This window comes from Neofelis nebulosa, chromosome 9 (genome assembly GCF_028018385.1).
Source record: "Neofelis nebulosa isolate mNeoNeb1 chromosome 9, mNeoNeb1.pri, whole genome shotgun sequence".
In the NCBI taxonomy this organism is placed as follows: Eukaryota; Metazoa; Chordata; class Mammalia; order Carnivora; family Felidae; genus Neofelis; species Neofelis nebulosa.
This window is the reverse complement of record NC_080790.1, coordinates 26,620,092-26,647,542: the sequence shown is the minus strand read 5'-3', so window position 1 is coordinate 26,647,542 and position 27,451 is coordinate 26,620,092. Positions and strand designations below refer to the sequence as shown.

General features: G+C 36.1%; 1 protein-coding gene across 11 annotated transcripts in view; it reads right to left on the bottom strand.

Annotated features, from left to right (window-relative positions):
• BIRC6 (baculoviral IAP repeat containing 6) overlaps window positions 1-27,451 on the bottom strand; it is a 225,829-nt gene that overhangs the window by 93,098 nt on the left and 105,280 nt on the right. For all 11 annotated transcript variants that reach the window (XR_009248332.1, XM_058682986.1, XM_058682989.1 and 8 more), the window contains 12 exons: window positions 23,862-23,995; window positions 22,583-22,736; window positions 19,922-20,038; window positions 17,427-17,581; window positions 16,812-16,938; window positions 13,768-13,878; window positions 12,365-12,498; window positions 8,970-9,097; window positions 3,313-3,875; window positions 1,902-2,077; window positions 845-941; window positions 517-711 (listed from right to left, as the gene is read on the bottom strand). Coding sequence is in view for 10 of the 11 variants with exons in the window: in XM_058682986.1 (XP_058538969.1) it covers window positions 517-711; window positions 845-941; window positions 1,902-2,077; window positions 3,313-3,875; window positions 8,970-9,097; window positions 12,365-12,498; window positions 13,768-13,878; window positions 16,812-16,938; window positions 17,427-17,581; window positions 19,922-20,038; window positions 22,583-22,736; window positions 23,862-23,995 (2,091 nt within the window). In the remaining variant the exon portion in view is untranslated. The remainder of the gene's footprint in view (window positions 1-516; window positions 712-844; window positions 942-1,901; window positions 2,078-3,312; window positions 3,876-8,969; window positions 9,098-12,364; window positions 12,499-13,767; window positions 13,879-16,811; window positions 16,939-17,426; window positions 17,582-19,921; window positions 20,039-22,582; window positions 22,737-23,861; window positions 23,996-27,451) is intronic.

Below are 27,451 nucleotides of genomic sequence, written 5' to 3'. Positions count from 1 at the left end.
AGTGTGTGTTTAACACGATTTGTCACAGTATTTACAAAATATCAAGACACCCAGTCAACCTGCAAGGTGATAAGTTCATTATTAATCGTTGCCTAATTTCTTTATATTCACACGTCAAATGAAAACTAAGGTAATAACAAATCTAGCACAATAAACTGGGAAAAGGAGTACCCACCTAAAATGGAAGCTTCTTAAAAAAATAACTCAAAATAAGATGGAACAAGTTCTTTAAACTGATTAACATTTATGGTGAAAACAGACACAAAAATCTGCTATTTTGTTTCACAAAAGGTGTTACTATTTAACTCGGAAATACAAACAAAGGAGATCATTAAAATGGGAGCTATTAAAAACTTCCTTCTAATCAACAGACTGTTTCAAAAACCACTACCTTTAAAATCACTTGTTTGGTGATATTATCACATGATCAACTTACTTCAAGAACTATTTCTGCTTCATACCAGCTAATAAAATATGTAAGTTCATATCAATAAGATTTAGTAATTCTTTTCTTACCCAGGGGTGCAAAGTTATGGATCCCTTCTGCATTGTCAGGCTCAGAAGCTAGTATTCTTGTTTTCAAAGTGCTGTCAACAGCTTTATTGGGACCAGAATCAAGAAACTTCATAATAGTTGATACCATACTTCTTGCAGTGTTTACAATAGCCCTTGTACTAGTAACCATATTGTTGCAAATGAGCTGAACTCCACCTAATTTACAAAGAACACCAAATGAAAATAAGACAGTGTGACATTCAGTCACCTTTCACAGAAGACTACAAAAATGACAACATACACTGTCAAATGCGTACACTTAAATGACAATTTGTGGAATTTATCTTACCCATATCATGGAATGCTTTCAAGGCGTCACTGGTATCCAATACTCTCAAAATAAACCACAGTAATGGTTCAGATAACTGGCAAGTAGCGAGAGAGCCCTAAAGAAAACCACATGTGTACTGTGACTTTATAACAGTGATTAACTTCCTGTAATGAGGACAATTAACATATTAACTGTAATATTCTTTTATAGTTAAGTATTCTAAAATTATAGCCTTAATCTAAATCACAAATTCAACATATCTGCCAAAAGACCTAAGAAATCTTACTGAATCAACAAGGAAGTATAGCTTTTTTTCTGAACTGAGAGTATTTTTAAAATTAAGCATCTGTCTTTATCTAGTATTATCATTTTTGACCTTAATGTGCATTGATTTTGTTTTCCATTAGACACTAATTTCATTTAAAAACTGATTCTTCTCAAATATCTTTCCATTAATGGAGAAATATGTGCACATATATATGCAATGACAATTTAAGAAAATGGTGATTTACACCGACATACAAAATACTCCTTAAGAAAGTACATTTTAAAACCTGCATTTGAAAAAATGCAGTAAATGGACTAAAAGTTAAAAGCATCACACTGGTTCCTACAATTTCATTTTATAAGAAGGAAAATCAAAAAGCAGTAATATTCGAACCGATTTTTCTTTTAAAATCACCCAAATCCTTTTTGGCTGAAAGGAAACTAAACAAACATGCATCATAGCTTGAAAAAACAGTTGCATTAAACTTTTGTATGTAACATCTACAGAGAGCATTTTGGTATTCCACTATGCTATTTCTAGGGAAAAGAAAACTTCTTCTTGAGATAACAGGAAAACAACCTAAAATTTAAGATTATGTTTAATGTTTTATTCTTAGATCACTATGGTGATTTTTCACAACATGAACTTAAAAAACTACATTCAAACTTTATTTAATAGTCTATAGGTCTTACTTGATGCTGCTGCTCTTTTTCCAATATATGAATCCTCTTTGTCCTATAAATACTTCTCTGTCCCCATTGCCAGAAACTATTTAAATTACTGAAATAGTTGCCAGATTGAACTTACTTGTCTGCCCATATATCCACAGGCCATGTAAGTTAAAATTGGCTGCAGCATCATGTGGACCGTAGAAGCTTTTTTACTGAGGGTTGTCAGTATGGTAAACAATCCATCCCCAACTGATATAGCATCTAACCCACCGTGAAAGTTCTCATGTTTGGTAAGATGCAATCCACTTGCCCCTAGTTTAAATAAAAAGATTACACATTTTTAAAATACAGTATATACTTAAAAACCAGTAATAATTAAAATAGAAAAGTCATTTGTCCTGAAACCACTGAAGGATGGGTATATAACAGCTACATATATGTATATGTGTATGTGTATATAAATACATGTGTGTATACATATACGAGAGATTGGGATATTCATCACAGCATTCAGTAAAGCATGTTTTTGGCCATCTTCTTACATGAGATACCTCTAATGTTGCTAACAATAAAAATAAGTTGCTCTGTTATATGACTGAGGAATATCATCTTACATATAAGCCATATACCAAGAAGAAAGGAAATGGAGAGAAAAATAAGTGGTATTGTTACATAACTATGCTTCAAGACATCGAATTAAAAACAAGATAGGATGGTTGTTTCCCACACACAAAGAAAGAAAAAACAGAATGGAATCAATGGGATTAATTTTGTCACAGTTTACAGAAGTACAATATATCAGCTTTCAAACAGGTAGAAAAGTTAAGCAACAATACAGAAATTTTACACTGATGTATGTGTCATAGAAACTGTTCCACTTTGGATAAAATTTTACACGTCACATTTTTTAAAAAGTGGGAATCAATAAGGTTCCCTAATATAAAATTTGATGTGAAATTCTTCATCTTTAACACATCAGAGATGTGTGATTATGAAGTATGGTGCCTGACCAGTGAGACTGATTTTTTTCTTAATATAACAAATTACAAGTTATTTGATTAGCATATTATGGTATTTAAAAATTCACACTTGGGGGCGCCTGGGTGGCGCAGTCGGTTAAGCGTCCGACTTCAGCCAGGTCACGATCTCGCGGTCTGTGAGTTCGAGCCCCGCGTCAGGCTCTGGGCTGATGGCTCAGAGCCTGGAGCCTGTTTCCGATTCTGTGTCTCCCTCTCTCTCTGCCCCTCCCCCGTTCATGCTCTGTCTCTCTCTGTCCCAAAAATAAATAAAAAACGTTGAAAAAAAAAAAAATTAAAAAAAAAAAAAATAAAAAAATAAAAATTCACACTTAAAATTCTTCATCATTTCTATTTCACCTATTGATAGAAGGAAGCCACTCTCTAGAAGTTTCCACTTACAGCTTGCTAAGAAGTTTGCAATGAAGTAGCCTTACACTATAAAGTAATAAAAAATCAATCTATATGTTGCTAAAACAAAGAGATACAATACCAAAAACAAGCGTAAGATTAAACATTCTCAATACGTACCAATTATCATCGCCATGGCACTGCTATTACACAGGCCCAGAGCAGACAAAATCTGGCTCATAATCTGTTGGTTGGCTAACACTAAGTCAGCAACATATGCAGGTGATCCTTGAACACTACTACTGCTTCCATTACCATCTTTGCCTCCGGAGACTTTTTCCTCATCTGAAACACTGTCTGTAGTATTGGTGGTCACAGAAACTCTTGCACTGTATTCTCTATTGCCCGAAAGAGGCAGCTGTACTAGAATGTTAACCAGTTTTAACAAATCAAACATGAGTTGATCTCTTGTCATTTCGCCACAAACTGCTTTTGCATCGCCTGGACGAATAAGGTTGGCAAAGAGTCCCCCAAAGCATGCTCGAGCACCCACCGAGCTATCTGATCCACTTCGAGACATCACTTTGTCTGAGCAAGTGATATAGTGGTGCACTAAAAAGGTGACAGACTCTATTACAGCAGAAATAGTACTAACTGAAACAACTTCAAAATTCTGCTCCAGGGTAAATTCTAAGAGCTTTACTTGGGCATCAAGAGGACCTTGGCCTGTCTGGAAAGCACCCCTGCAGAAAAAGAGAGATGATTAAAAATTAATCCATCTTAAATTTTTAAAAAAGTAACCACCACAATACAAGAGAGCTAACACAGTAATTAAACTCTTGGTTTTCACTGTTTCATTTTGTAGCAAATGGTCTCCATTCTTCCTGAGTCTAACTGTCTTCCATTTGACACAAAATCAAAAATGACTTCCCTTCCAATAGAAAACTAAAGGACAAGTAATCAAACAGGTGGTTTTGAAGCTATGGACTAAAATATTTGAGTATCACATGGAATAAGCTCTGGTTTTTCATATCTTCAAATGATGCTATTTAAACATTTTCTACTAATTATGATTTTCAAAACTTGAAATTCAGTCAACTAATTCTTACACATCAAAGTTAAATGCTCTCAAGTTCTGCTTATGCCTAAGATATAAAAATCTGGAGAAAATACTGCCCCCAAATTAACGAGAAAAAGTAAAACTAACTATAAAGTCACATAAACCCATTACAGAGCTGGAAATCCAGGAAAGATAGGCACCTCCAACGAGACAGAATAAGAGCTTGACTTTCCTATGGCAGAACTTGAGAACAGACACTGGCAACATACAAATGAGTAAGAATTCAGCTAATATATTTAACAAATGGCTAAATTCTGGTGTATGCAACGGTGATAACACAGAACCCTTGACGTTCAAACCCATTCACAGACACCCAACCTTACAAACCCCCTACGACACACTTTGCCCATGTATCTATTCCATTTAGCTGTTCCTGAGTTATATACATTATAATAACTCCGTAAATGTTAAGCGTTTTACCTGGGTTCTATGTGTCATTTTTACAAACTACCAAAACTGAGGAGTGTGCTGTGAGAACCCCTGAATTTGTACCCAAATCTGACAGAAGTGTGGCAACTTGCAACTGCGCGCTCTGAAGTGAGGGCAATGTTATGGTACTGAGTAGCTAAACTGTGAGTCTGACACTAACTTTGGATAGTGTTAGAATAGGATTGAGGTGTAGGAGAAATCTTCATGTCAGTTTTCTGAAAACACCAAAAAAAAATGATAAACTTCTAGCCAGAATGACATAAATAAATAACAATTATCAATATCAGAAACGAAAACAGGAATCAAACTAGAGCCCGTCAACATTAAGAGGATAATAAGGAAATAATACAAATAATTCGACAACATAGATGAAATGAACAAATTCCGTCAAGATGCAAACTGCCAAATCTCACTCAAGAAGAAACAGAAAACCTGAATCATCTTTCACTATAAAATAAATTGAAAACGTTTTCTCCAAGAAAACTCCAGACTCAGCATGCCTCAGTGGTGAGTACTGTCGAATATTTAAGTAATCAATTTTACACAACTCCTTTCAAAAACAGAAAAGGGATCGTTCGTTTTATGAGTCCAGCATTAACTTGTATAAAAAACAGGCACTTTTCATAAAAACCAGACATTGTAAGAAAAATGCAAACATTCCTCATAAAGATAGATTCAAAAATCAACAAAATGTTAAGTAATTTAATTTAAGCAAGACATGAAAAGGATAACATATCACGACCAAGTGAGCAGTGAGTCTATGCTGGGAACACACAGTGATTAACACTTTTTAAAAAAAATCAATGTAATTCACCATATTTACAGACTACACAGGAAACAACATGATAATTTCAAAAGATATAGAGAAAGCATTCCACAAAATCCAAGGGTAACACATGATTTTTTTAAGTCTTAGCAAATTAAGAACACAAAAAAACTCAAATTGCTATCAGACATCTACAAAGGAAGCTATAGATAGTAACATTTCTACTTGTGAAAGACTACCAATAACAGTAAGAAAAAAACAAAGACGGCCAATTTCATCACTTATACTGATCATACTGAAGGTACTTAACCAGGGCATTGGGAGAGGGGAAAGGGAAGGGCAGGGCAGGGGCTGCAGATTAAGACATACACACTGGAAAGGAAGGAAATAAGGCTATTTTTGCTCAGTGACTACATGACTGGGTACAAAAAAAATCCAAAGGGGCTATGTAACTCTTCCTAAATTGATCCGCAGACCGATGCATTCTCAGTCAAAATCCAGCAGGGTTTTGTTTTATTTCAGGTAGTGCAGACGAGAATCAATAAACTTATTCTAAAATTTATGTGGAAAAGCAAAGGAACCAGAATGGCCAAAACAATTCTGAAAAAAGAACAAAGTTGGAAAACCAGCACTACCAGATTTCAAGAAACTGTGGAGGGACCAAGGCAATACAGTATTAGAAAAGTAGAGATGCAAACGTCAATTCTACAGAAGAGAGTCCAGATAGTGCAAAACGTGTACAGTCAACGGATTTTGAAAAGCAAAGAAAATTCAATCAAAAAAGCAGAGCCTGTACAACAAATGACAGAGGAACAAATGGACATTCACAGGCAAAAACAAACAAAAACAAAAAACAAAAAAACTGTGACCCAAATGCAACATAAATGTGAAAACTAAATTTCTAGAAGAAAACATAGCAGATCATGTGTAGGACCATGGTTTAGGCAAGGATTTTTTCTTTTGTTTAGGACATAAAAATAATATATAAAGGAAAAACTTGACAAGACTTCATGAAAATAGAAAACTTATTTTCTGAAGGATACTGTTAAGAAAATGAAAATATCATCCACAGGCCAATAGAAAGTATCTGCAAAAACACCCAATAAAATTGAATGACTTCTTTATATTAAGACTATGTATTTCTTCCTGGTCATAAAATTAATTTACCTAAGAGCTCCCAGCTAACTTATCAGGATACTAGAGACTTTCTTAAAACCACAGAAAACAAACAAAACATAAACCAAGACATTCTTGGCCCAGAACCTTATGCATTGGATTAAAGAAAATTACACTAGAAAATTCACAGGGTGTGTGTAGAGCAGAAGGGGTTGGCTGAAAAAAGAAGAGAAGCTGAAAAAAAGAAATTGCTGATCAGTTTTGGAGGCATGCAAATATCTCCACTTTGAAAAAAAAATAGTATGTAACTAAACTAAAATCAAGATGAATGTTTCTGTAGGAAACGTAAGAGCAAATATATTACAGTCTCATAGGAAAACCTTTACTGCAGTACAACTTTATATGAACAGTAGTATACTAAAGCATATATCTACTGAATGTTTGGAGGTCTCATACACAATTTAAAAAAAAAGCCTAGTTAAAAGAAAAAGTAAATATATGGTGACTGATTTTTGCTTGTCAACTGCTTTTATTTACATCACACGAAACTATCATGCCCATGTTTTCCAAATATTGTACATGTACTCATATCGTAACATCATGTCCTTAGTTTCGTGAATCTACTCCTTACCTTTATCTTTCACTGTGTACATACAACAAATAATTAAAACTACACATATTATTAGTTTTTATTATTTTTTTAAATGTTTGTTTATTTTGAGAGAGAGAGAGAGAGAGAGAGAGAGAGAGAGAACGAGCAGGAGAGGGGCAGAGAGAGGGACAGAGAGAATCCCAAGCAGGGTCCAACCCAGTGAAGAGCCCAACATGGGGCTTGATCTCATGAAGTAGGAGATTATGACCTGAGCCGAGATTAAGTGTCAGACACTTAACTGACTAAGCCACCCAGGTGCCCCAGAAAGTAATGTTGGATTTTTGAAATGTCTTACAGTATGAAGAAAATGATACATTCATATGATATATATTAGGATATTTAACCATTCATGCATTTTAAGAATAAACTCATGGGAATACAAGGCTGGTGCAGCCACTCTGGAAAACAGTATGGAGGTTCCTCAAAAAACTAAAAATAGAACTACCCTACAACCCAGCATTGCATTACTAGGCATTTATCCACGGGATACAGGTGTGCTATTTCGAAGGGACACATGCACCCCCATGTTTATAGCAGCACTATCAACAATAGCCAAAGTATGGAAAGAGCCCAAATGTCCATCAATGGATGAATGGATAAAGAAGATGTGGTATATATACACAATGGAGTTATTACCCGGCAATCAAAAAGAAGGAAATCTTGCCATTTGCCACGACGTGGAACTGGAGGGTGTTATGCTAAGTGAAATTAGTCAGAGAAAGACAAAAATCATATGACTTCACTCATATGAGGACTTCAAGAGACAAAACAGATGAACATAAGGGAAGGGAAACAAAAATAATATAAAAACAGGGAGGAGGACAAAACAGAAGAGACTCATAAATATGGAGAACAAACCGAAGGTTACTGGAGGGATGGTGGGAGGGGGGAATGGGCTAAATGGATAAGAGGCACTAAGGAATCTACTCCTGAAATCATTGTTGCACTATATGCTAACTAATTTGGATGTAAATTTTAAAAAATTAAAAATAAAATTAAAAAAAAGAAGAAAGAAAGAAAAGGGAAATTTGGACACAAAGACATAGGAGAAGAGGTGCCACATGAAGGTGGAGGCAGAGAATGGAATGATGCATCTACAAGTCTAGGACCACTGAGAATTTCTGACAACCAATGGAAGCTAGGAAAAGGCAAAGAAGAATTCTCCCCTAGAGCCTCCAGAGGAGAGTATGGCCTGCAAACACACTGATTGCATTCTTTTAGCCTCAAAAACTGAGAGATAATAAATTTCTATTGTTTTAAGCCAAAAGTAAAAAAAAAAAAAAGAATAAACCCACCATGGTCACAATTTACTCTTTTAATGTATTGCCCAATATTGATAATAAATTTATTTAGGATTTCTCTAGGAGACTGGTGTGTAATTTTCTTTTGTAAGCTATCTTTCTCAGGTTTTCTTACATATTGGTTTGAAAGAAAATCTTTGGTAGCTTTAATATTCTATCTGTATTCTAGAAAAATTTTAACAGCTTCAAATAAATTTCACTTATCTATGAAAACATTAAAAGCAAGCAGAGATTTAACACACTGTGTTTCTTTCATAGAGTTCAAGAATCTAGAGAGCCAAAATGGAATGGAATGAAAAGTCAGGAGAGAAATGGATAAATCCTTCCCCCTTAATCCCTACTCTACTGTTTATCTGTTCCCACATTAACCCCCAACAAATGGTAAAGCAAAGTTTATTTAGAGGATTACTTATTACTTCTACATCAAGAATACATGCATACATTGAAATTTACCTTTCTGTAGAAAGTATATGAATTAGCTTGAGCAAAAATTCACTGAATATCTGAGGACATGTTGAAGAAAGATGCACTTGTAATCGGGTAAGAAATTCTTGCATAGCTTGTGTAGCAGTTGGACCAACCTGAAGAGAAATTAATTCCATTGAAAACTTTTTACTGATACCATTTATAGAATTATTCATTTAAAAAGCACTATACTCTTTGAAATTTTCATATGAAGAACGAAATATTAACAGTGATATAGCAAGAAACCAACTTGCTTAGGTTTTGATATATTTATTTTAAACTTAAAATTATAAATCCTTTTTTTTTAACGTTTATTTTTGAGATAGAAAGACAGAGACCACGCATGCATGAGTGGGAGAGAGGGGGGACAAAGGATCTGAAGTGAGATCTGGACACACAGCAGCAAGCCTGACGCAGGGCTCGAGCTCACGAACCATGAGATCATGACCTAAACCAAAGTTGGACTCTCGACTGACTGAGCCACCCAGGTGCCCCCAAAACCATAAATTCTAGTATCAATGATTTTAGCATTATGGTTTAGAACTTACAGTAGGTTTATGTAATTCAAGACAGAAAAAAACTCATCTGAATTACACAAGAAATATACCCACAATGATTCACAAAAGTACAAAGAACTTTTGCACTGATTTTCACCAACCACCTTACTAAATAACTATTTCACAGAAGCACTCAAAGAGGTTAAGTGATCCACAACTGGTCATGCTTCTAATGACTAGCAGAGTAAATACGAAAGTGGATGAAAAAACCAAAATCACAAAGACTCCAAAGGTACAAACCTGTACCAATTAATAAAAAAATGCTTTCCCAAACATTGTATCTTGTCAATGAAAGAAATGATAATGAAAAACATACTAAGTAACCTGAGGTATGTTTTGGAATGTTTTGTAATACTTCTGCATACAATCTTATTCAATCTCAATTTGTTATGATCACAAAAACCTTGAGGAGTTTTGGTAAAACAAAATGCAATGTAATGCTTCAAACTGTTTTAAAGTTAGATAAACTTAATTTCTAATACTAAGCACCTAAGTCACAGCATTCTTAACCAAAACTAAGATCTTGGAGGAAAGCTTGATCTTTAATAAGTTATTCTGCCTTTAAAAAAAAAAAAAAACAGGAAGAAAAAACCCCTATTTAATACAATGGTATGCCCTCCAATACCTCGCTCTACCACCAACAAGTTGTGTAATTGTGGGCAATGCAGATACTGCATTTCTTCATATACGTAAAATAATGAAGTTAGAATCAATGATCCCAGGAATCTTCACATTCCCAATTCATAAATCTCTATGTACAATAATCACTTGATAATATGCCTCTGCTTCCACCAAAACTCTGGCTAAATCTAAGTATAATAGTTTTTTCTCCCTTGTTTTCATGCTTGTCTTGCTCGTTTCACTGTGGTCTACAAAACTTAAGTACGTACAGTACGAGAGTACTGACTAAATGTATCCAACAGAATTTAAAATCCAAGAAGGCAGAGAACTTGGTCTTGGTAACTACTTATAATCCCTAGTACCTAGAACAATACCTGGACCTAGCACAAAGAAGCCTTGTAAAAACTTACTCAACAGGGGCACCTGGGTGGCTCTGTTGGTTAAGAGCCTGACTCTTGATTTCAGCTCAGGTCATCATCTCACAGCTTGTGAGTTCAAGCCCCACATCAGGCTCTGTGCTGACAGTATGGAGCCTGCCTAGGATTCTCTCCTTCCCTCTCTCTCTGCCTCTACCCCACTCATGCTATCTCTCTAAAAAATAAATAAATATTTTTAAAAACTTACTGAATAAGTGAAACACCAGAAAGGATGATATTATTACAGATTACACAACTAAATGAGATTTTGTCTAATGGCAAATCCAGAGAAAAATTTACAAATTTAAAAGATGATAATGCTGGGGCGCCTGGGTGGCGCAGTCGGTTAAGCGTCCGACTTCAGCCAGGTCACGATCTCGCGGTCCGTGAGTTCGAGCCCCGCGTCAGGCTCTGGGCCAATGGCTCGGAGCCTGGAGCCTGTTTCCGATTCTGTGTCTCCCTCTCTCTCTGCCCCTCCCCCGTTCATGCTCTGTCTCTCTCTGTCCCAAAAATAAATTAAAAAAAAAAAAAAAAAAAGATGATAATGCTGCATAGCCTCCACTAAAAAGATGCTATGAAAACTAAATTTATATCTTATATAAAAAAATATATAATAGGGGCGACTGGGTGTCTCAGTTAAGTGTCCAATTTTTGGTTTTGGCTCAGGTCATGATCTCACGGTCATTGAGATAGAGCCCCACATCGGGCTCTGCACTGAGCATGGAGCCTGCTTGAGAGTCTCTCTGCCACGCCCCTGCTCATGCTCTCTTTCTCTCTCTCTTTAAAAAAAAAAAAAAAAAAGAAGAAGTATAATGATGTAGGAATATTTTAAAAAGCAATATATTATAACAAGAAATTAAACTGATATAAAGGAAGTTTATAATGAGACTAAAATTGTTTATAAGCCCTGAGCAATACAACTTGCTATTTTTTAAAATAACATATTTAATATTATAAAATGGTTGTTAGGTGGATTGTCATACTTTTTTTTTTTTTTTTTTAATGTTTATTTATTTTTGAGACAGAGAGAGACAGAGCATGAATGGGGGAGGGTCAGAGGGAGGGAGACACAGAATTGAAACAGGCTCCGGGCTCTGAGCTGTCAGCACAGGGGCCCGATGCGGGGCTCGAACTCACGGACCGCGAGATCGTGACCTGAGCCGAAGTCGGCGCTCAACCGACTGAGCCACCCAGGCGCCCCTGTTAGGTGGATTATCAATATTAGTAGTTGAGATCATTAAACATGGTACATTAATTTTAAACAACTTTTTAAATTCCTGCGGTGCCTGGGTGGCTCAGTTAGTTAAGCATCTGACTTCGGCTCAGGTTCATGAGCTTCCACTTCTCTCTCTCTCTGCCCTTTGTGGGATTCTCTCTCTCTCTCTCTCCCTCTCTCTATAACCCTCCTTCAGTTGTGTCCTCTCTCACTCAAAAACAAAAACAAAACAAAACTTTTTTAATTCCAAGATTTCTTAAATGTTTCCCTGACTTTCAGGTAAGTATTTTTTCAGGATGTTTCTTAAATTAGCCCAAAATTAATGCCAAAAATACACATCTGCTTATAAATCAGTAAAAATTCAAGTGAACATTTACTACCTGCTGTGCTTCAGTTTCAGTATAACTATTATTATATATCATTCAAAACATTTTATTACATTGAAATATAAGACAATATCATTTAATACCTAAGCAATGAAAATTTTATTAGTTACATTAAGTTTTTCTTTACAAATATAATATGTTTATTGAACTGTCTGGGTCTATCACTAGTTTTGAAAAGACATGGTACCTGCGGACTGTGTTGATTTGTTCCATGTGGACTGGTGCCAGAAAGAAATTTCACTAATACATGAATCAGGTTTGGATCTGAAACCAGCAGATGAGCAGTACTCTCCTGAGTTCCAATGGCATTGCTTGAACCAGCTGTAAAACATTTTTTAAAAATGCTCTTAACAAATGGACTCTGAAAGAATGGAAATGCGGTATCTCAAATATCTTTTAGTTTCAAGGAAAACTCACATATTCCTTGGAGTTAGTTTATTAAAAGGGTCTGAAACTCTACTGCATTGACTGTGTTGGGCTCATTCTATATTTTCATCTATCATGGATCTCCTCTGGCCTCTCTCCTAATCTGACTATAAAAAATAGCTGGTTTAAAGTGCATCTTATTTAGTATATAGTCAAGTGGAAAAGAAATTGGAAAAGAAATAAATAAATGCTTACTGACCTTTTGGTGAGCCTATTCTTGGTAATTATTTCCCTCTTTCAGAAATAGGGACCTACTTTTCGGATAAATCTCAGATAAATCTATGCAAACACTATTCATTTTTGCAAGTCAGTACCACAAAGGTTGTATAATGTTCAAAGGTATACAGGTAACACACCAGTTTTCTGAATTGACTAAAACATCCTTTGAGCTAAATCTATCTTCAATATGAGACAGTGATACTTTTGATGCCCTATTTGGAAAGTATATTTGAAATGAAAAAAAGGAATAGCACTTTGATGCAAAACAATGACTTAAACTGATATATTTATCAATGTGACAGAGCTTTCTATTTAGTGAAATTAACCTCACAAAGAATGGGGATGAAATTTACCCACCTCTTGTCATAATCTACAGAGAATGAGGATTTCAATTCACAAATGGTGAGTCCTTGTTTTCTAGTCCGAACTTTCATCCCTATCTCAACAACAATCTCCAGAATGTCAGATTAAATCCAGACTTAAATGTGAAAAGTAAAACCAATATGCACTACAGAAGATAACATAAGGGATCTAGATGTGGAAACAAAAACCTAGCAATCTAATCATATATGCTCAGGATTATAATAATAAATAAATCACTTTTAAGCACAAAGATCCTTTAAAAAGAATAACAAAAATAAAACAGTAAATATTTGACTGTACTCTAAAAGCAATCAGTTTCATTTTAATAAGTAGTAAGGTTTTAGAAAGTAAAACTATGATTTGAACTTGTGATGGCAAATGAGAGTAAATTGTCAAAGTAAAGAGGCACAAAGCCTAAGATATTTAAGAATAAATTCAGAAGAGGCATAGTCAAAGAAGGAACATAATGTTCACAACTCTATCACTTCTTACAAAAATCTTGAGAATCTGACAGTAAGGATAAAAAAGTATGTGTGAGAGATTTAAAGGAATAGATTTAAAGGAATAAATCTCTAAACTTACGATTCAGCTGCATATTTGTCATGAGAGTTAGACTATGAAGCACAAGGCACCATGTCCGGAGAAGAGTGTTGGGATACCAAGCTAACACGGTGAGAAAGCTAGTTATGGACGCTATACAGAAAAGAGAAGGGGAGGACATTTTTAATTAATGATAACCACATGTTTATTAAGAATTAAAAATGAAACAGATAAATTTAAAATACCGACACTATTTCTTTACATCAATTCACTACCTAGTGGCCTCAAAACATACAAATGAAAAGAGTTCCCCGTTAAATATCACTGAAGAATTAAGAAATAAAATAATGTTTAAAGGCTAAGTTTAAAGCTCAGCCCACCATCCATAAAATAACATGTTATCACTATAAACATGCTGTCCTTTTCAAACTACAGGCACTTCTACTGCAACACAGCTTTACTAAAACTCTTCACATTCTATAAGACCTAAAGCTGAAAATAACAGGGGACACTGGAAAAACAGGGATGGGGTAAAACTTCTGAAAACCAATACAACTTCACAACAAAAGCAGAAACTACAACAAAAATTAGGTCACTTGCAAGGTTAAGTGGGAAGCACTGAATGGCAGCTGGAGAAGCCAAAGAAACTATTCAAATGCACAAACATAATTCAGTGCCCACACTGTGCTCTTAAAATCCCCTTGAAAAATGGCTGATTCCAGATTTCAGGCCAAAATATAAACAGACTGAAATATTTACCACACTTTAAAAGGTAGCAAAAACCCAGTCATGTATTTAAAACAAAAGAAAGGAGCACCGCACTGGCCACAAATGGCAAAATTTTAGCAACAATATCCATAACAATTTTAATAGAAAAATATTTTTAAATCCCTGAACTTACACAGATATTTATTAAAGAAACTAAATGGTCATTTTAAAAATTAAGGAAGTTCTGGCATTTTCCTTGCCTCTATTATACAAACTGTACCAACAGAGGTTGAGAGAACAGCCTATGAAAGAAAATTTCTCTTTATGTAAGTATTTCAACTAAAATGAAAAAGTGACAGAAACAGACTATCCTCATTTTGAAACCTCTAATGAATTATTAATGGCACTCAGCATCAGTGTGTTAATAATGTAAAAATAGAGGCTACCTTTGAAATTGCCTTTTAAAAAAATACTAAGCTCCAGGTCTAACTACCAATTTATAGGAAATAGTGAGGACAGCATGGAGATACAATCACGAAAAGTCAGGAACCTGGGAATCCTGAAAAACAACCAAACTTCTTTGACAAATGACTTTATTAAGGGGATAAAAAAAAAAGATCTGGAGGGAACCGATACAGCTTAAGGATTAAAGAAATATAATTAAAACATGTGGACCTTATATGGAGTCTATTTCAAGTTTTAAAAATTTGGAACAGTTGAGACAACTAGAAATTTGAATACTAACCAGATATCTGATGATAATAACGAACAGTTATTTACTTTTTTTACTCATCAACTTTGTTTATGTGTAAGGGTTTTCACAATAAAAAAGAGCACGACTTATAATAATTATTAGTGCAGTGGAAGAGATGAAAACCTCTTAATTAAAGCAGGTTGGCTCTTGCCAAGACAATGCAGATCTAAGTAGAACCGTTGAGCCAGTGGGACTAAAGACCAACCTGATAGCCATGTGAATAGAAAATGCACCCCCACTAGGAAGAAAGCACCAGAAATAGATGACCATTTACACTTTTCTTAAAATAAAACTAAATAGATTCCTGCAGCCAGAGCCAAAGACTAATTCTATTTCTATAGAAGGGTATTATTTTACTCCCATTATATCCACACTCATGCATTTGTCCAAAACACACACACACACACACACACACACACACACACACACACCCAAAAGTTAACTAATACAACTCTTAAAAAAATTTTTTTTAATGTTTATTTTTGAGGGGGAGAGAGAGAGAGAGACAGAGCATGAGTGGGGTAGAGGCAGACAAAGTGGGAGACACAAGGGTCTGAGCTGTCAGCACACAGCCCAACACAAGGCTTGAACTCACAAACCATGAGATTATGACCTGAGCCGAAGTCGGACGTTTAACTGACTGAGCCCCCCAGGCATCCCTAACTAACACAACTTTTTTTCTTTTTTTAAATATAATTTATTGTCAAATTGACTAACATACAGTGTGTAAAGTGTGCTCTTGGTTTTTGGGGTAGATTCCGAGCCAAAGTCGGACGTTTAACTGACTGAGCCCCCCAGGCATCCCTAACTAACACAACTTTTTTTCTTTTTTTAAATATAATTTATTGTCAAATTGACTAACATACAGTGTGTAAAGTGTGCTCTTGGTTTTTGGGGTAGATTCCTGTGGTTCATTGCTTATATACAACACCCAGGGCTCATCCCAACAAGTGCCCTCCTCAATGCCCATTGCCCATTTTCCGCTTTCCCCCACCCTCAGTTTGTTCTCTGTATTTAAGAGTCTCTTATGGTTTGCCTACTAATACAACATCTACAGGAAATCGACAACCAACTCCAATTTATCAATTCCTATGAGGCTGATTCACCTTTTTAAGAAATACCAAGGGCACCTGGGTGGCTCAGTCAGTTAAGCTTCTGACTTTGGCTCAGTTCATGATCTCAGGGTTTGTGAGTTCGAGCCTCGCATTGGGCTCTGTGCTGACAGCTTGGAGCCTGGAGCCTGGAGCCTGCTTTGGATTCTATGTCTCCCTCTCTCTCTGCCCGCCCCCGCTCGCACTCTGTCTCTGTCTCTCAAAAATAATCATTAAAAACAAACAAACAAAAAGACATACCAGTGGTAACAGAACAGCTGAAGAATAAGACAAATATTTTAGGAAATAAAGATTAACAGTGCAAGTTTTAGTTGCACATGGGCATAAGATAACACAAATCACAAAGTTTTTTGTTTTCTTCACTGCTAAGTAATGTCAGTTTATTAAAAAAAGGCTTTTTTCCAGTAAACCATTATAATCCTAATGACAAAGATTAGGTAAACATTACCCTAATCATTGCCTTTTTAGTTTATTTATAGTATGTTAATAACCATCCTTCTAATAAATCTTACCCTGATTTAATGAGATGACAGGTATTCGATTGGCATTATATAAAAAAATGTCTGCTCCATTTTCTTTGTTTCCAGATGAACTAGAATTCAGGCTCAATGTGAGCCACAACTGGAGAAGTGATTCCAACTGAAAAAGAATGAAAATTGACAGGAGGAAAAAAAAATACCTATTATATAACGAAATACTGTTTAAATAAAAACCTTATGAATGACTCCTTGTGAGTAATTAATTTTTTTATTAAGTATTTCCTCTGGCTACTTCAATTCAGCTGGCAAGCAAACACATCTCACAATTCTTGATGAAACAAAATTTAAATTAAAATTTGGTACCTAATACATATAGTTTTCTAAATCAAAATGGATGAGTCAAGTCTTTAAATATAGTTGTATGTGCAACATATAATTGGAACTAAAGTAACAAAGCTTAAAAATCATAAAACTTATAAATAACCCTATCACTGAGGAGCTGTGGTTATCAAAGGATCTCCAATACTTCTCCATCTGAGATAATGAATAAAACACCCTTTCAGGTTGAGAAAGATCTCCCCAGTTATTTTCACCTTTTACTAGGCTAGCAATACTTGTAAAAATACACCATTTCTCCTGAAGTCATACCTGGACATGATGGACTTGAAGCATGGAAAAAAGTTTGTTGAAACAAACATTTAACATTGGGACAGATGATAACTGTATAATAAGCTGGCTGGACTGGCTCGCTGCTTGTAAACCCCCTAGAAGGGAATCATCTGTTCCAGTGGGAGACTGTGATACTGAAAATTAAACACAATTATGATTTTTATATACAAAGTAGCAGGAGAAATGTTCACTAGCTATTAGTATGTACAGATAAGTGAAGCTCTTTAAAAAAATTTTTTTAATTGCATTCCTAAGAATGGTTCATCATTATATTATTTGAAAATTTGTTTTTACAACATTACCTGAAGGTCAAAAAGACAATCACCAAAGAGAGAAGCTCCCCAATTCACAGCACTTGTCCATCAAAGGAACAAAACCTTATTACTCTCTAGCAATTTCTATTTTCAATTTTTTCCTAATTAATAAAAGAGGAAAAGGAAGAAAAAGAAGAATCTTGACTAATTCTTAAGAAAGTAATTTTAGAATAATTTAGACTCTAATCCATTGATTCTTAACCTTGATTACACATTAAAATTACCTGGGAAGCATGAAAAAATTCTGATGCCCAGGTCACACACCAAACTAATAAATGAGCATACATTCATGGGAAGTAGATAAATTTATGAACTCTAAGAGAGGTTTTCCATGAAAATTTTATTTACAAAGTCATTAAAAGGGGGACAAAGTTCTGAACAGGATAAAAATCAAAAGATAAAATATTAAGAGGAACACATACAAATTACAAAAGCATCTTTTAACAAAATGTTTTAGATCAGAAATATTTAACAGAGAAAAGGGCTACTTAGGTCAGTACTGAGTTGTCTGTCGTCGCGGAGAGGCTGACCCAACAAAAGAGATCCCTCCATTACATGAAAGATAAGGTACAATAATACTAATACCAAGATCACAGAACACTAGACCATTTCTTCAGTCTTTCACCTTTTTTCTATACCCCCTAAGGTGAGAAATAAATGAAAATAGTGAAGTGAAAGAATTCAATTTGACATAGAAATGTTGAAAAACCCAATTTCTCTAATGCACTGTGAACTCTCCTTCATAGGGGACGGAGAACATGATGCTCTTCCTAGGTTCTAACTAGTATATCTACCCTTTTACTCACCATGCTCCAGAGAAGGTGAAGTAATTTACAGGAGGTGAAGGAAAATAAAAATCACCATCTCCTCAGCACAACTCCTCAATCTTTAGTCTTTGAGAGACAAGCTGCTATCTTAACTGTGCTCACCTGACAGGAGGCAATCCACCCAAGTCTAGCACTCTACTTCAGCAAACTACAGCCGGATGATCAAAACTGGCAGGCACCTGACTGTGTAACAGTTTCTAAATCAGCCATGCCCATTTGTTTGGACATTGTCTCTGGCTACTTACTACAAAGTCACAGTTGTGTAGTTACCACACACACTGTACAGCTCATAAAGCCTAAAACATTAACTATCTGGTCCTTGATATAAAAAGTGTGCTCTCTTTTGATGCAGATAATCAGGCAGTAAATCTTCAATTCAGCAGTTCAATTAGGCCCCTATATATCTCTTCCATCCTAGTCTTTAGTAAAAGGCGAAAGATTTACACGATTTGAAGAGAAACCAGACTACATCCATCCTAGTCTTTAAGGGTGACAAAGATGCCACTGCAGCAGTGCCCCCTTATCAATAGTTTTGTTTTCCACAGTTTCTGGTTTCTTTTAATACCAATCAACTGCTATCATCGTATGAACAGCAGTCAACTACAGGCAGGAGGCAGGTGATCCTCTGTCTGACTGACATACAGTTAGAAGGTCAGCGGTAGCCTGACACTCCATCACTACACCTACATCATTCACCCTACTGCATTACACCATGCAGGCATTTTATCATCAAAAATCACCACCACGAGAGTGAATACATAACATATTTTGAGAGAGACCACATTCATACCTTTATTACAGTATATAATTGTTCTATTTTATTATTATTGTTAATCTCTTACTGTGCCAAATTTATAAATCAAACTTTATCACAGGTTTGTATGGAAAAAACATGGTATATATAGGGTTCAGTACTAGCTGTGGTGTCAGGCATCCACCGGGGGTCTTGTATGTCTCTTGGAAAAGGGGGGGGGGGGGAATTACTGTATTCAAAAACCCACTTTATACTAAATGCGGATATAATGGAAGGAACTCCCAGGCAGCTAGCTAAGCAAACAACTCTAGGAATTTCATTAACTTCACAATGCCACAATAACAAAACATCACTCAGATTTTTGGACTGAATGTAAGTGTAGTACTACATGGAGGCATTTTGTTTCCCCTCCGCTTTCCCAATTTATTAATCCTTTGTCTTTTTTCTCAACTTGCTACTAACTTAGTGAGGGAGAGGTGCTATATACTTAGCCTACTCAGATTCACACCACACGTGGAATTTAAAAATTTGTCTTCACTGAATGCACTTAAAAAATCAAGAATGATGATTTTCACTTACATGTAGGTGATGTATTTGTTAATGCCTGTAAAATGGAATCTGCTTCCAGGGTAGACATCATTTTCAACATAAGTTCTGCTTGTTGTTCAAGTCCAACTTCTAGGCGAGCATCTAGGGCTACAAAGAGCAGTTAAAAGAAAAAAAGGCTATTTGATAATTTTTACTCATGTCCTACTTTCTACACTAAAATGTTGACATCCAAATGCAGAATAGGGTGAAGAATGTGTCCTCATGGAGAACAACCTGTCAGGAGTATCAGGTATGTCAGGGAGTATGCAGGTAACAAAATCTGTGCAAAGGAGGCCAGAGATGGGAGACTGGTTATATAAAGAGAAGTGGATCAAATAAATTAAGTGATGATAATGGAAACAAGTAAGGTAAGGATAATGAGAACCAGGTTCCTCATTGTCAGAGAATACAGATACAAAAATGGAAGGGAAGAAGTTAAAATGAAGCCTGTGGAATATTATACTGTACATTAACGAACTTAAATTTTTTTAACTTATTTAAATTTTTTAAATTTATTAAAAAAATAGTATTTTTTAAAATACTACAGCCAGATATGTATATTAGAAATATAGACACAAATGTGTGTAAACACACACACACACACACACACACACACACACACACACACCCTGTCCACCAAGAGGACACAGAAACAGTCACCGAAATTGTAGTTAAGTATATCTAGCACCCAAATCTTGGTTTTCCTAATCACATTCTTCCACTAAAATGTTTTGAAATACCCTTTTTGCTCAAGTAGTTAATCCCCAGTCTAGGGAAGAAAAAGGAAATGATAAGCCTGGGGCACCTTGTGCCAGAAAACAAGGAAACTCACAGAAAGATGAGAAAGTATCAAAAAAACATAAGCTTAAGAAAGATCCCACTGGTCAAATCTGGGACAATGTGAACATCAAAATAAATAATGAAGAGACCATGAATATACTTAGTGCCACAAAACTGTGTACTTAAAAAATGGGTAAAATGGGGGGTGCCTGGGTGGCTCAGTCGGTTAAGTGTTTAACTTCGGCTCAGGTCATAATCTCCTGGCCCATGGGTTCGAGCCCTGCATGGACTCTATGCTGACAGCTCAGAGCCTAGAGCCTGCTTGGGATTCTGTGTCTGCCTCTCTCCCTGCCCCTCCCCCACTCATGCTCTGTTTCTCACTCAAAAATAAATAAACATTAAAAAAAGTTTTTAAAAATGGTTTAAAATGGTAAGTTTTATGTTATTTACATTTTGCCTTAATAAAAACTAAGCAACAAATATACAAATAATAATTATGACCCACTGAATAAAACAGAAAACCATAAATCTACTTAAAAATAAAACTAATTTTTTTAAAAGAATAGTTTCGAAGCACCACTCTCCCACACCCACAAAAATTTATTTGGCAAGGGACAAAGAACAACTTTATAAGGGAGAAGACTTTAAATCAAGTAATTAAACTTCAAATCACCAGTCATGGAACAAATTAAAATCGTAAGCCAAATAACAGAATACATAAGAAAATCTATGTATTATACCAGCGATACTTCTGGCAATGATGCATGACCATAATCTAATCATGAGGAAATAACACACACACCCAAGTTTTGAAGAACATTTTACAAAATAACCGGCTTGTAATCTTCAAAAGCATTAAGGTCATGGAAGTGAACTCTGATGAACTGTGGCAGGCTGTGGGGTGCTTGGGTGGCTCAGTCAGATAAGGATCTGACTCTTGGTTTCAGCTCAGGTCTGATCTTGCAGTTGTGAGATCAAACCAACCTCACGTCTGGCTCTATGCTGACATTGCAGAGCCTACTTAAGATTGTCTCTTTCCCTCTCTCTCTGCCTATCCACTGCTCACTCGCTCTCTCTCTCTCTCAAAATTAAATAAATAAATAAATAAATAAATAAATAAATAAATAAATGTAAAAAGAAAAAAGAGCTATGGCAGGCTGAATGAGACTGAAGAGGTATGAAAACTAAATACAAGGCATCTTTTTGCTTTGGATCCTTTAGCATAAAGGATGTTATTTAAACACAAATGCTGAACTGGAATGGGATATGAATGTTAGTACTAATGTTAGTTTCCTAATTTTGATGAAATGTGCTTCCTGATTGCTCTTGTAGAAAAATGCCCTGATTTGTAAAACAAATAAAATAAAAATATTTAAGCCTAGCAACTTACTCCCAAATGGTTCAGGATAGCAAATATTCTTTGTATCAAACTTCAACATTTCAGCAAACATATGGTTGTTTCAAAATTTAACCAAAGATTTTATTAAAAACAAAAACTCTGATATATTCTACATGACTAGAAAAGTGCAAAAATAATATTCAGTGTGGTTTCATCTGTTTACAAACAAAATACGAGTTTATTATGAGTAAAAAATAAATACATTAAAGCACAATCAATTTAAAGTCCCTGTCAATCCCACACAACTCACAAATATATTTTGTGAGGTGTTATTCTGAGAAACAAAATGCCCCATAAACAGAAGCTCCTCCAAACGGACTGACACGGAAACACACATCTGTGTCACTCTGATGGCACATGTGGGAAATCAAACCCTCAGAGCACACACTCAGCCTCGTTTTCTCATATGCCAAAGCATACATGAAATCAGGATTTAAGAATAGCACATGACTTAGAATATAATACCCACTTACCCTGAGATACTGAAACACTAACTGTCTGTGATCCATTCTTCTCTGTGCTTGCAGGTGGCTTTGCTACAGGAATCCCAAGACCTCCAATGTAAGGGTTGTAATTGTAGGTGCCATAATCAGCACCCCAGTAGTCATACCATGTACTGCTTATTGGCTTAAAAGAGTGGGAAAAATAAAACTGTGGTTTATTTTTACCTCTTCACTAAGAGTGACATTATTTACACTATCTAAATTCAAACAGGGTTACAAAATAAACATGCTCCCCCCCTTTAAATCACCAAAACATACTTCTAATTTTAATGATCTATAGGAATAGTTCAGTAATTTTCTCTTGATTTGATACCAACATCTAGAAGTACCTTATTTATTTAGAATCTGAGAGAGGGGTACCTGGGTGGCTCAGTAGGTTAAGCATCTGACTCTTGATCTCAGCTCATGTGAGGATCTCATAGTTCTTGAGATTGAGCCCCATGTGGAGCTCTGTGCTGACAGTGCAGAGCCTGCCTGGAATTCTCTCTCTCTATCCATACCCCACTTGTGCTTTCTCTCTCTCTCTCTCTCTCTCTCTCTCTCTCTCTCTCTCTCTCTCTCACACACACACACACACACACACACACACACACAATAAATAAACTTAAAAAAAATTTTTTAGAATCTGAGAGATAATTAGCATCCTTAAAGAAAAATCTCGGGGCACCTAGGTGGCTCAGTCAGTTAAGCATCCGACTTCAGCTCAGGTCATGATCTCATGGTTCATGAGTTAGAGCCCCGCATCAGGCTCCTGACAGTGTGGAGCCTGCTTAGGATTCTCTCTCTCACCCACTCTCTCTGCCCCTTCCTGACTCATACTCTATCTCAAAATAACTAAAACTTAAAAAAAAAAAAATTCTTACACATAAATAGAAGTAATATAAAGTATTAGAGGTATATCTCCTTTAGAAAAACTTGAGGCTAACACAGAAGTAGAACTTGCAATACACTGGCCTTCCCTAAAATTGAGTAATCCATAACTAAACTTCCCCAAGCCTATTAGTGGCTCTTACTAATACATAAGACAATAATAGTGGCTATATTAATAAAAGGGTATGTGTTCCTTATACTACTCCATCTATATTATAAAAAAAACTACTATAAGATCTATTGCAAGTTAATGAATTTTGAGAACAATGAATAATGAATTACATTTAGTGATAAACAGGTATACTTTCCTGTTTTAAGTGATTAATAAGCCAAAAGTATAAAATGAAATACTTAAATTGCAAAGAATAGTATATCATACCTTAAAAACTTTGGCTGCAAGAGGATCTTTTTCCAAATCAATATCTAAAGGATCAATGTCAACTTCCATTAGATCTTGAAGTAACTCAAGATCAATTTCTTTATCTTTTTCCAAAGAAGAAAGAGGAGGTGCACCTTCAAATAATTGAAAACGATTATGCTGATGATGTAACATAAAATTTAACTAATATGTTGATTTTAATTTCAGAAAAAATTACTTCACTTGTATGTAACATGTTTCCACTGACATAAACATCTCTAAATTTTTATACTTGACAATTAAACACTATTAATTATGAAAAATTGTATCCATCTATAAACATACAATTAAAAACATGATGCAGGGGTGCTTGGGTGGCTCAGTCAACAGTCCCACTTTTGATTTTGGCTCAGGTCATGATCTCACAGTTTTGAGATCGAGCCCTGTGTCAGGCTCTGTGCTGGGTCTGGAGCCTGCTTAAGACTGTCTTTCCCTCTCCCCTGCTTGCACTTTCTCTGTCCATCTCTCAAAAAAACAAAACAAAACAAAAAACAACCCCAAAACAACAACAAAAACCCCAAAACACAAGGTGGTAATATTTGACTTCCTAGCAATTAGCCCGTATTGAATCATGCTGGACAAAACTTTGTTACTGAAAACAATCATTAACCATTTCTAGAATGAGTATTACCCATTTTATTACCTCCAGTAGATAATTCATTATGTTACATCCACTATTTTAGGAAATGATGCCCAGTATTAAAGTGAAAAGCAAAGATTTAAGTTGTAAGACTACTTTCACTTTTTTTTTTTTTTTTTGCCTTTGATCTTTATTCAAAATTAGCTATCCAAAATGATATGACATCTATGGAATAAGAAAATTTAAGTTTTTATGTAGCAGGCATCTTTTCTTCTGTGGTGGATTTCTCCTCTGCAGGCTGCTTCTCGGCAGCTGATTTCTTGGTAGCTGCAGCCGGTTTTCCTGCCAAAGGTTTCTTCTGCTTCTTCACACCAATAGCCCTTTTTTCCTTTCTTCCCTCCCAGAGGCCTCTTGCCTGGAACCCCCTTCTCATCTGATTTGGCTTCCAAAGATGCTGCTGCCTTATTCATTCAAAGTTTGTGATTCTTGGCCTGGCAAAGAATGGTGTCCCGGCACACGGTCTGTGTATACGGGTTTAGCTTCAACACGATTCTCAGGTTTTTCAGTGGATTCTTCTTCAGGACTCTGCGATGACTCCGGTTGTGTGGTACTTGGCGGCCTCTGTGCATCTCTGGGGCTCTTCAAGATTCTGCTAAGATGTGTATTAAGCATCTTGTACATGGGAAGGTTGTAGTTGCTCTTGAGGGAGGCAGCCTTATGCCAAGTGCCATACAGATCATCTAACTTGCAGAAGACGCTGTCAGTCCAAATATGCAGAAATGTCCTGCATGCCCACCAGGGACAAGTTTCGAGATGTTCAGTTTGCTTACATTAAGTAAAGTAATTCCAGGGGCATTTCTGAAGGCCTTTATGATACCACTGTCCTCATTACAGATAATGCAGGGTCCCCTACACTGGATACAATGACAATTTCTCATTGTGTCCTCCCCAGCTCTCATTTGCTGAGAGGCATAACCTTTCTGATATCATTCTAGGCTTTAAGTATTTTAAGAAGCGAAACAGCCTCTCTGGTAGTCTTGTAGCCTTGAACTTTATCTTCAACCACCAAAGGAAGTTTGGGAACTTCCTTAATACGATGATATATAGACATGACCAGCGCTGGTAGGCCTGAGGCAGCCAGGGCAGAGCAGATGGCCTGTCACTTCTGTGCTATGTTCACTCTGCACCAAGGGTGCCACATTTTGTTTGGTACAAACATGCAAGCCAAATACGCAAGACATATATTTCCAGAAGCACCCTGGCCAGAACAGTGAGTCCCACCATCTCGAACTCTGGGGATTTGAGCCACGGCTCTGCCAGTACCCCAAAACTCAGGATGGGTGGTGACAACCTGCTAAGTCACCAACAGCTTAGGGCTGTATGTTGTTTCTGCAAAAGTTGGTGCGAACAAAGTTCATGGTATCAGGTCAAATGAAAGCCCTGAACACAGCAGGCAAAGTAACATTTTTGTATACTGGAATCAGTGGACAAGTTCACACCATCACAGGGAGAGGAGAGGGCCATGCTCCTCTCAATCCAGCAGCTCCTACAGGAAAAGCTGCTATTCACCTTACTTTTCTACTTTGAATCAGAAATTATTAGGCTCTTAGATGTCTCAAAATTCCTAACTAGCCTGCTTTGCCTTACAATAAACCTTACTTTCCCATCCTTCTCACACTCTTATTCAACATTTATTTAAAGAATGCCTAGCACATGCCAGCCTGTTGTAGGGTTTAAGTATGTGAAGACAGATATCTCCTCTCCAATACATTAATCGAAGTTCGAAAGTGACGACACACTGCAGAAATTTCATCAACTACAGCATGATGAGTGCTACCAGAGACCATCTAGAGTGGAACGCAGCAGCAAAGACAGAGTGCCCAACGCTGCTGCTGCTGCTGCCGCTGCTGCTGGAAAAAGCTTCTTGGAGGAGGACAAGGTTTATGTGCATCTTAGATCAAGAGTCCATCCTGAAAACAACAGGAGGAAGTCTATTCCAGACACAAGGATTATCAGGTAAAAAGGATAAAATTATTACAACACCTAAGACTGAAGAATAACAAACGGCTGAAGTGACCACAGCACGTGTAGCATACAGGACAATAACTAAAATAGACTCTTAAGAAGTAAGGAGCAGGGACGCCTGGGTGGCTCAGTCGGTTAAGTGTCTGACTCTTGATCTGGGCTCAGGACATGATCTCATGGTTCATGAGATCAAGCCGCATGCCTGACAGCACAGAGCCCGCTTAGGATTCTCTTTCCCTCACTCTCTGAACCTACCCCACTTGCGTGCATGCTCTCTCTCTTTCAAAAGAGTAATAAACTTTAAAAAAAAAAAAAAAAAGGAGCAAAGAATTGTACAAACTAAGGTACACATACAGTTTTTAAAGCAGCAGAAAACAAAGAAACAAGAAAAAGAATACACCAAAAAGGCTGGACCTTAAAGAGTAGTAGTCTTTAACTTTACCATCTTTACTAATACATGATCTTTAATTGTTTTCTAGATTATATTTTCTTCAACACAGCCAAATCAGACCATCTCAAAATAACTAGGATATTATGAAAGGATAGCATTTTATTATAATAAGCATTCATTCAGAGAATCGAAACATATTTACCATATTTAACTAATGTATCACATTTAAGGCCAAAACCCTAATCAAAAATATAAAAATTAGGGGCGCCTGGGTGGCTCAGTTGTTTAAGTGTCCAACTTCAGCTCAGGTTGTGATCCCACAGTTTGTGAGTTCGAGCCCCACATCGGGCTCTGTACTGACAGCTTGAAGCCTGGAGCCTGCTTTGGATTCTGTCTCCTTCTCTCTCTGCCCCTCCCTATGTGTGTTCAGTTTCTCTGTCTCTCAAAAATAAATGTATGTATGTATGTATGTATGTATGTATGTATGTATGTATGTATAAATAAATAAATAAATAAATAAATAAATTTGCTGCTGCGCTAAAATTCTGCATTTTG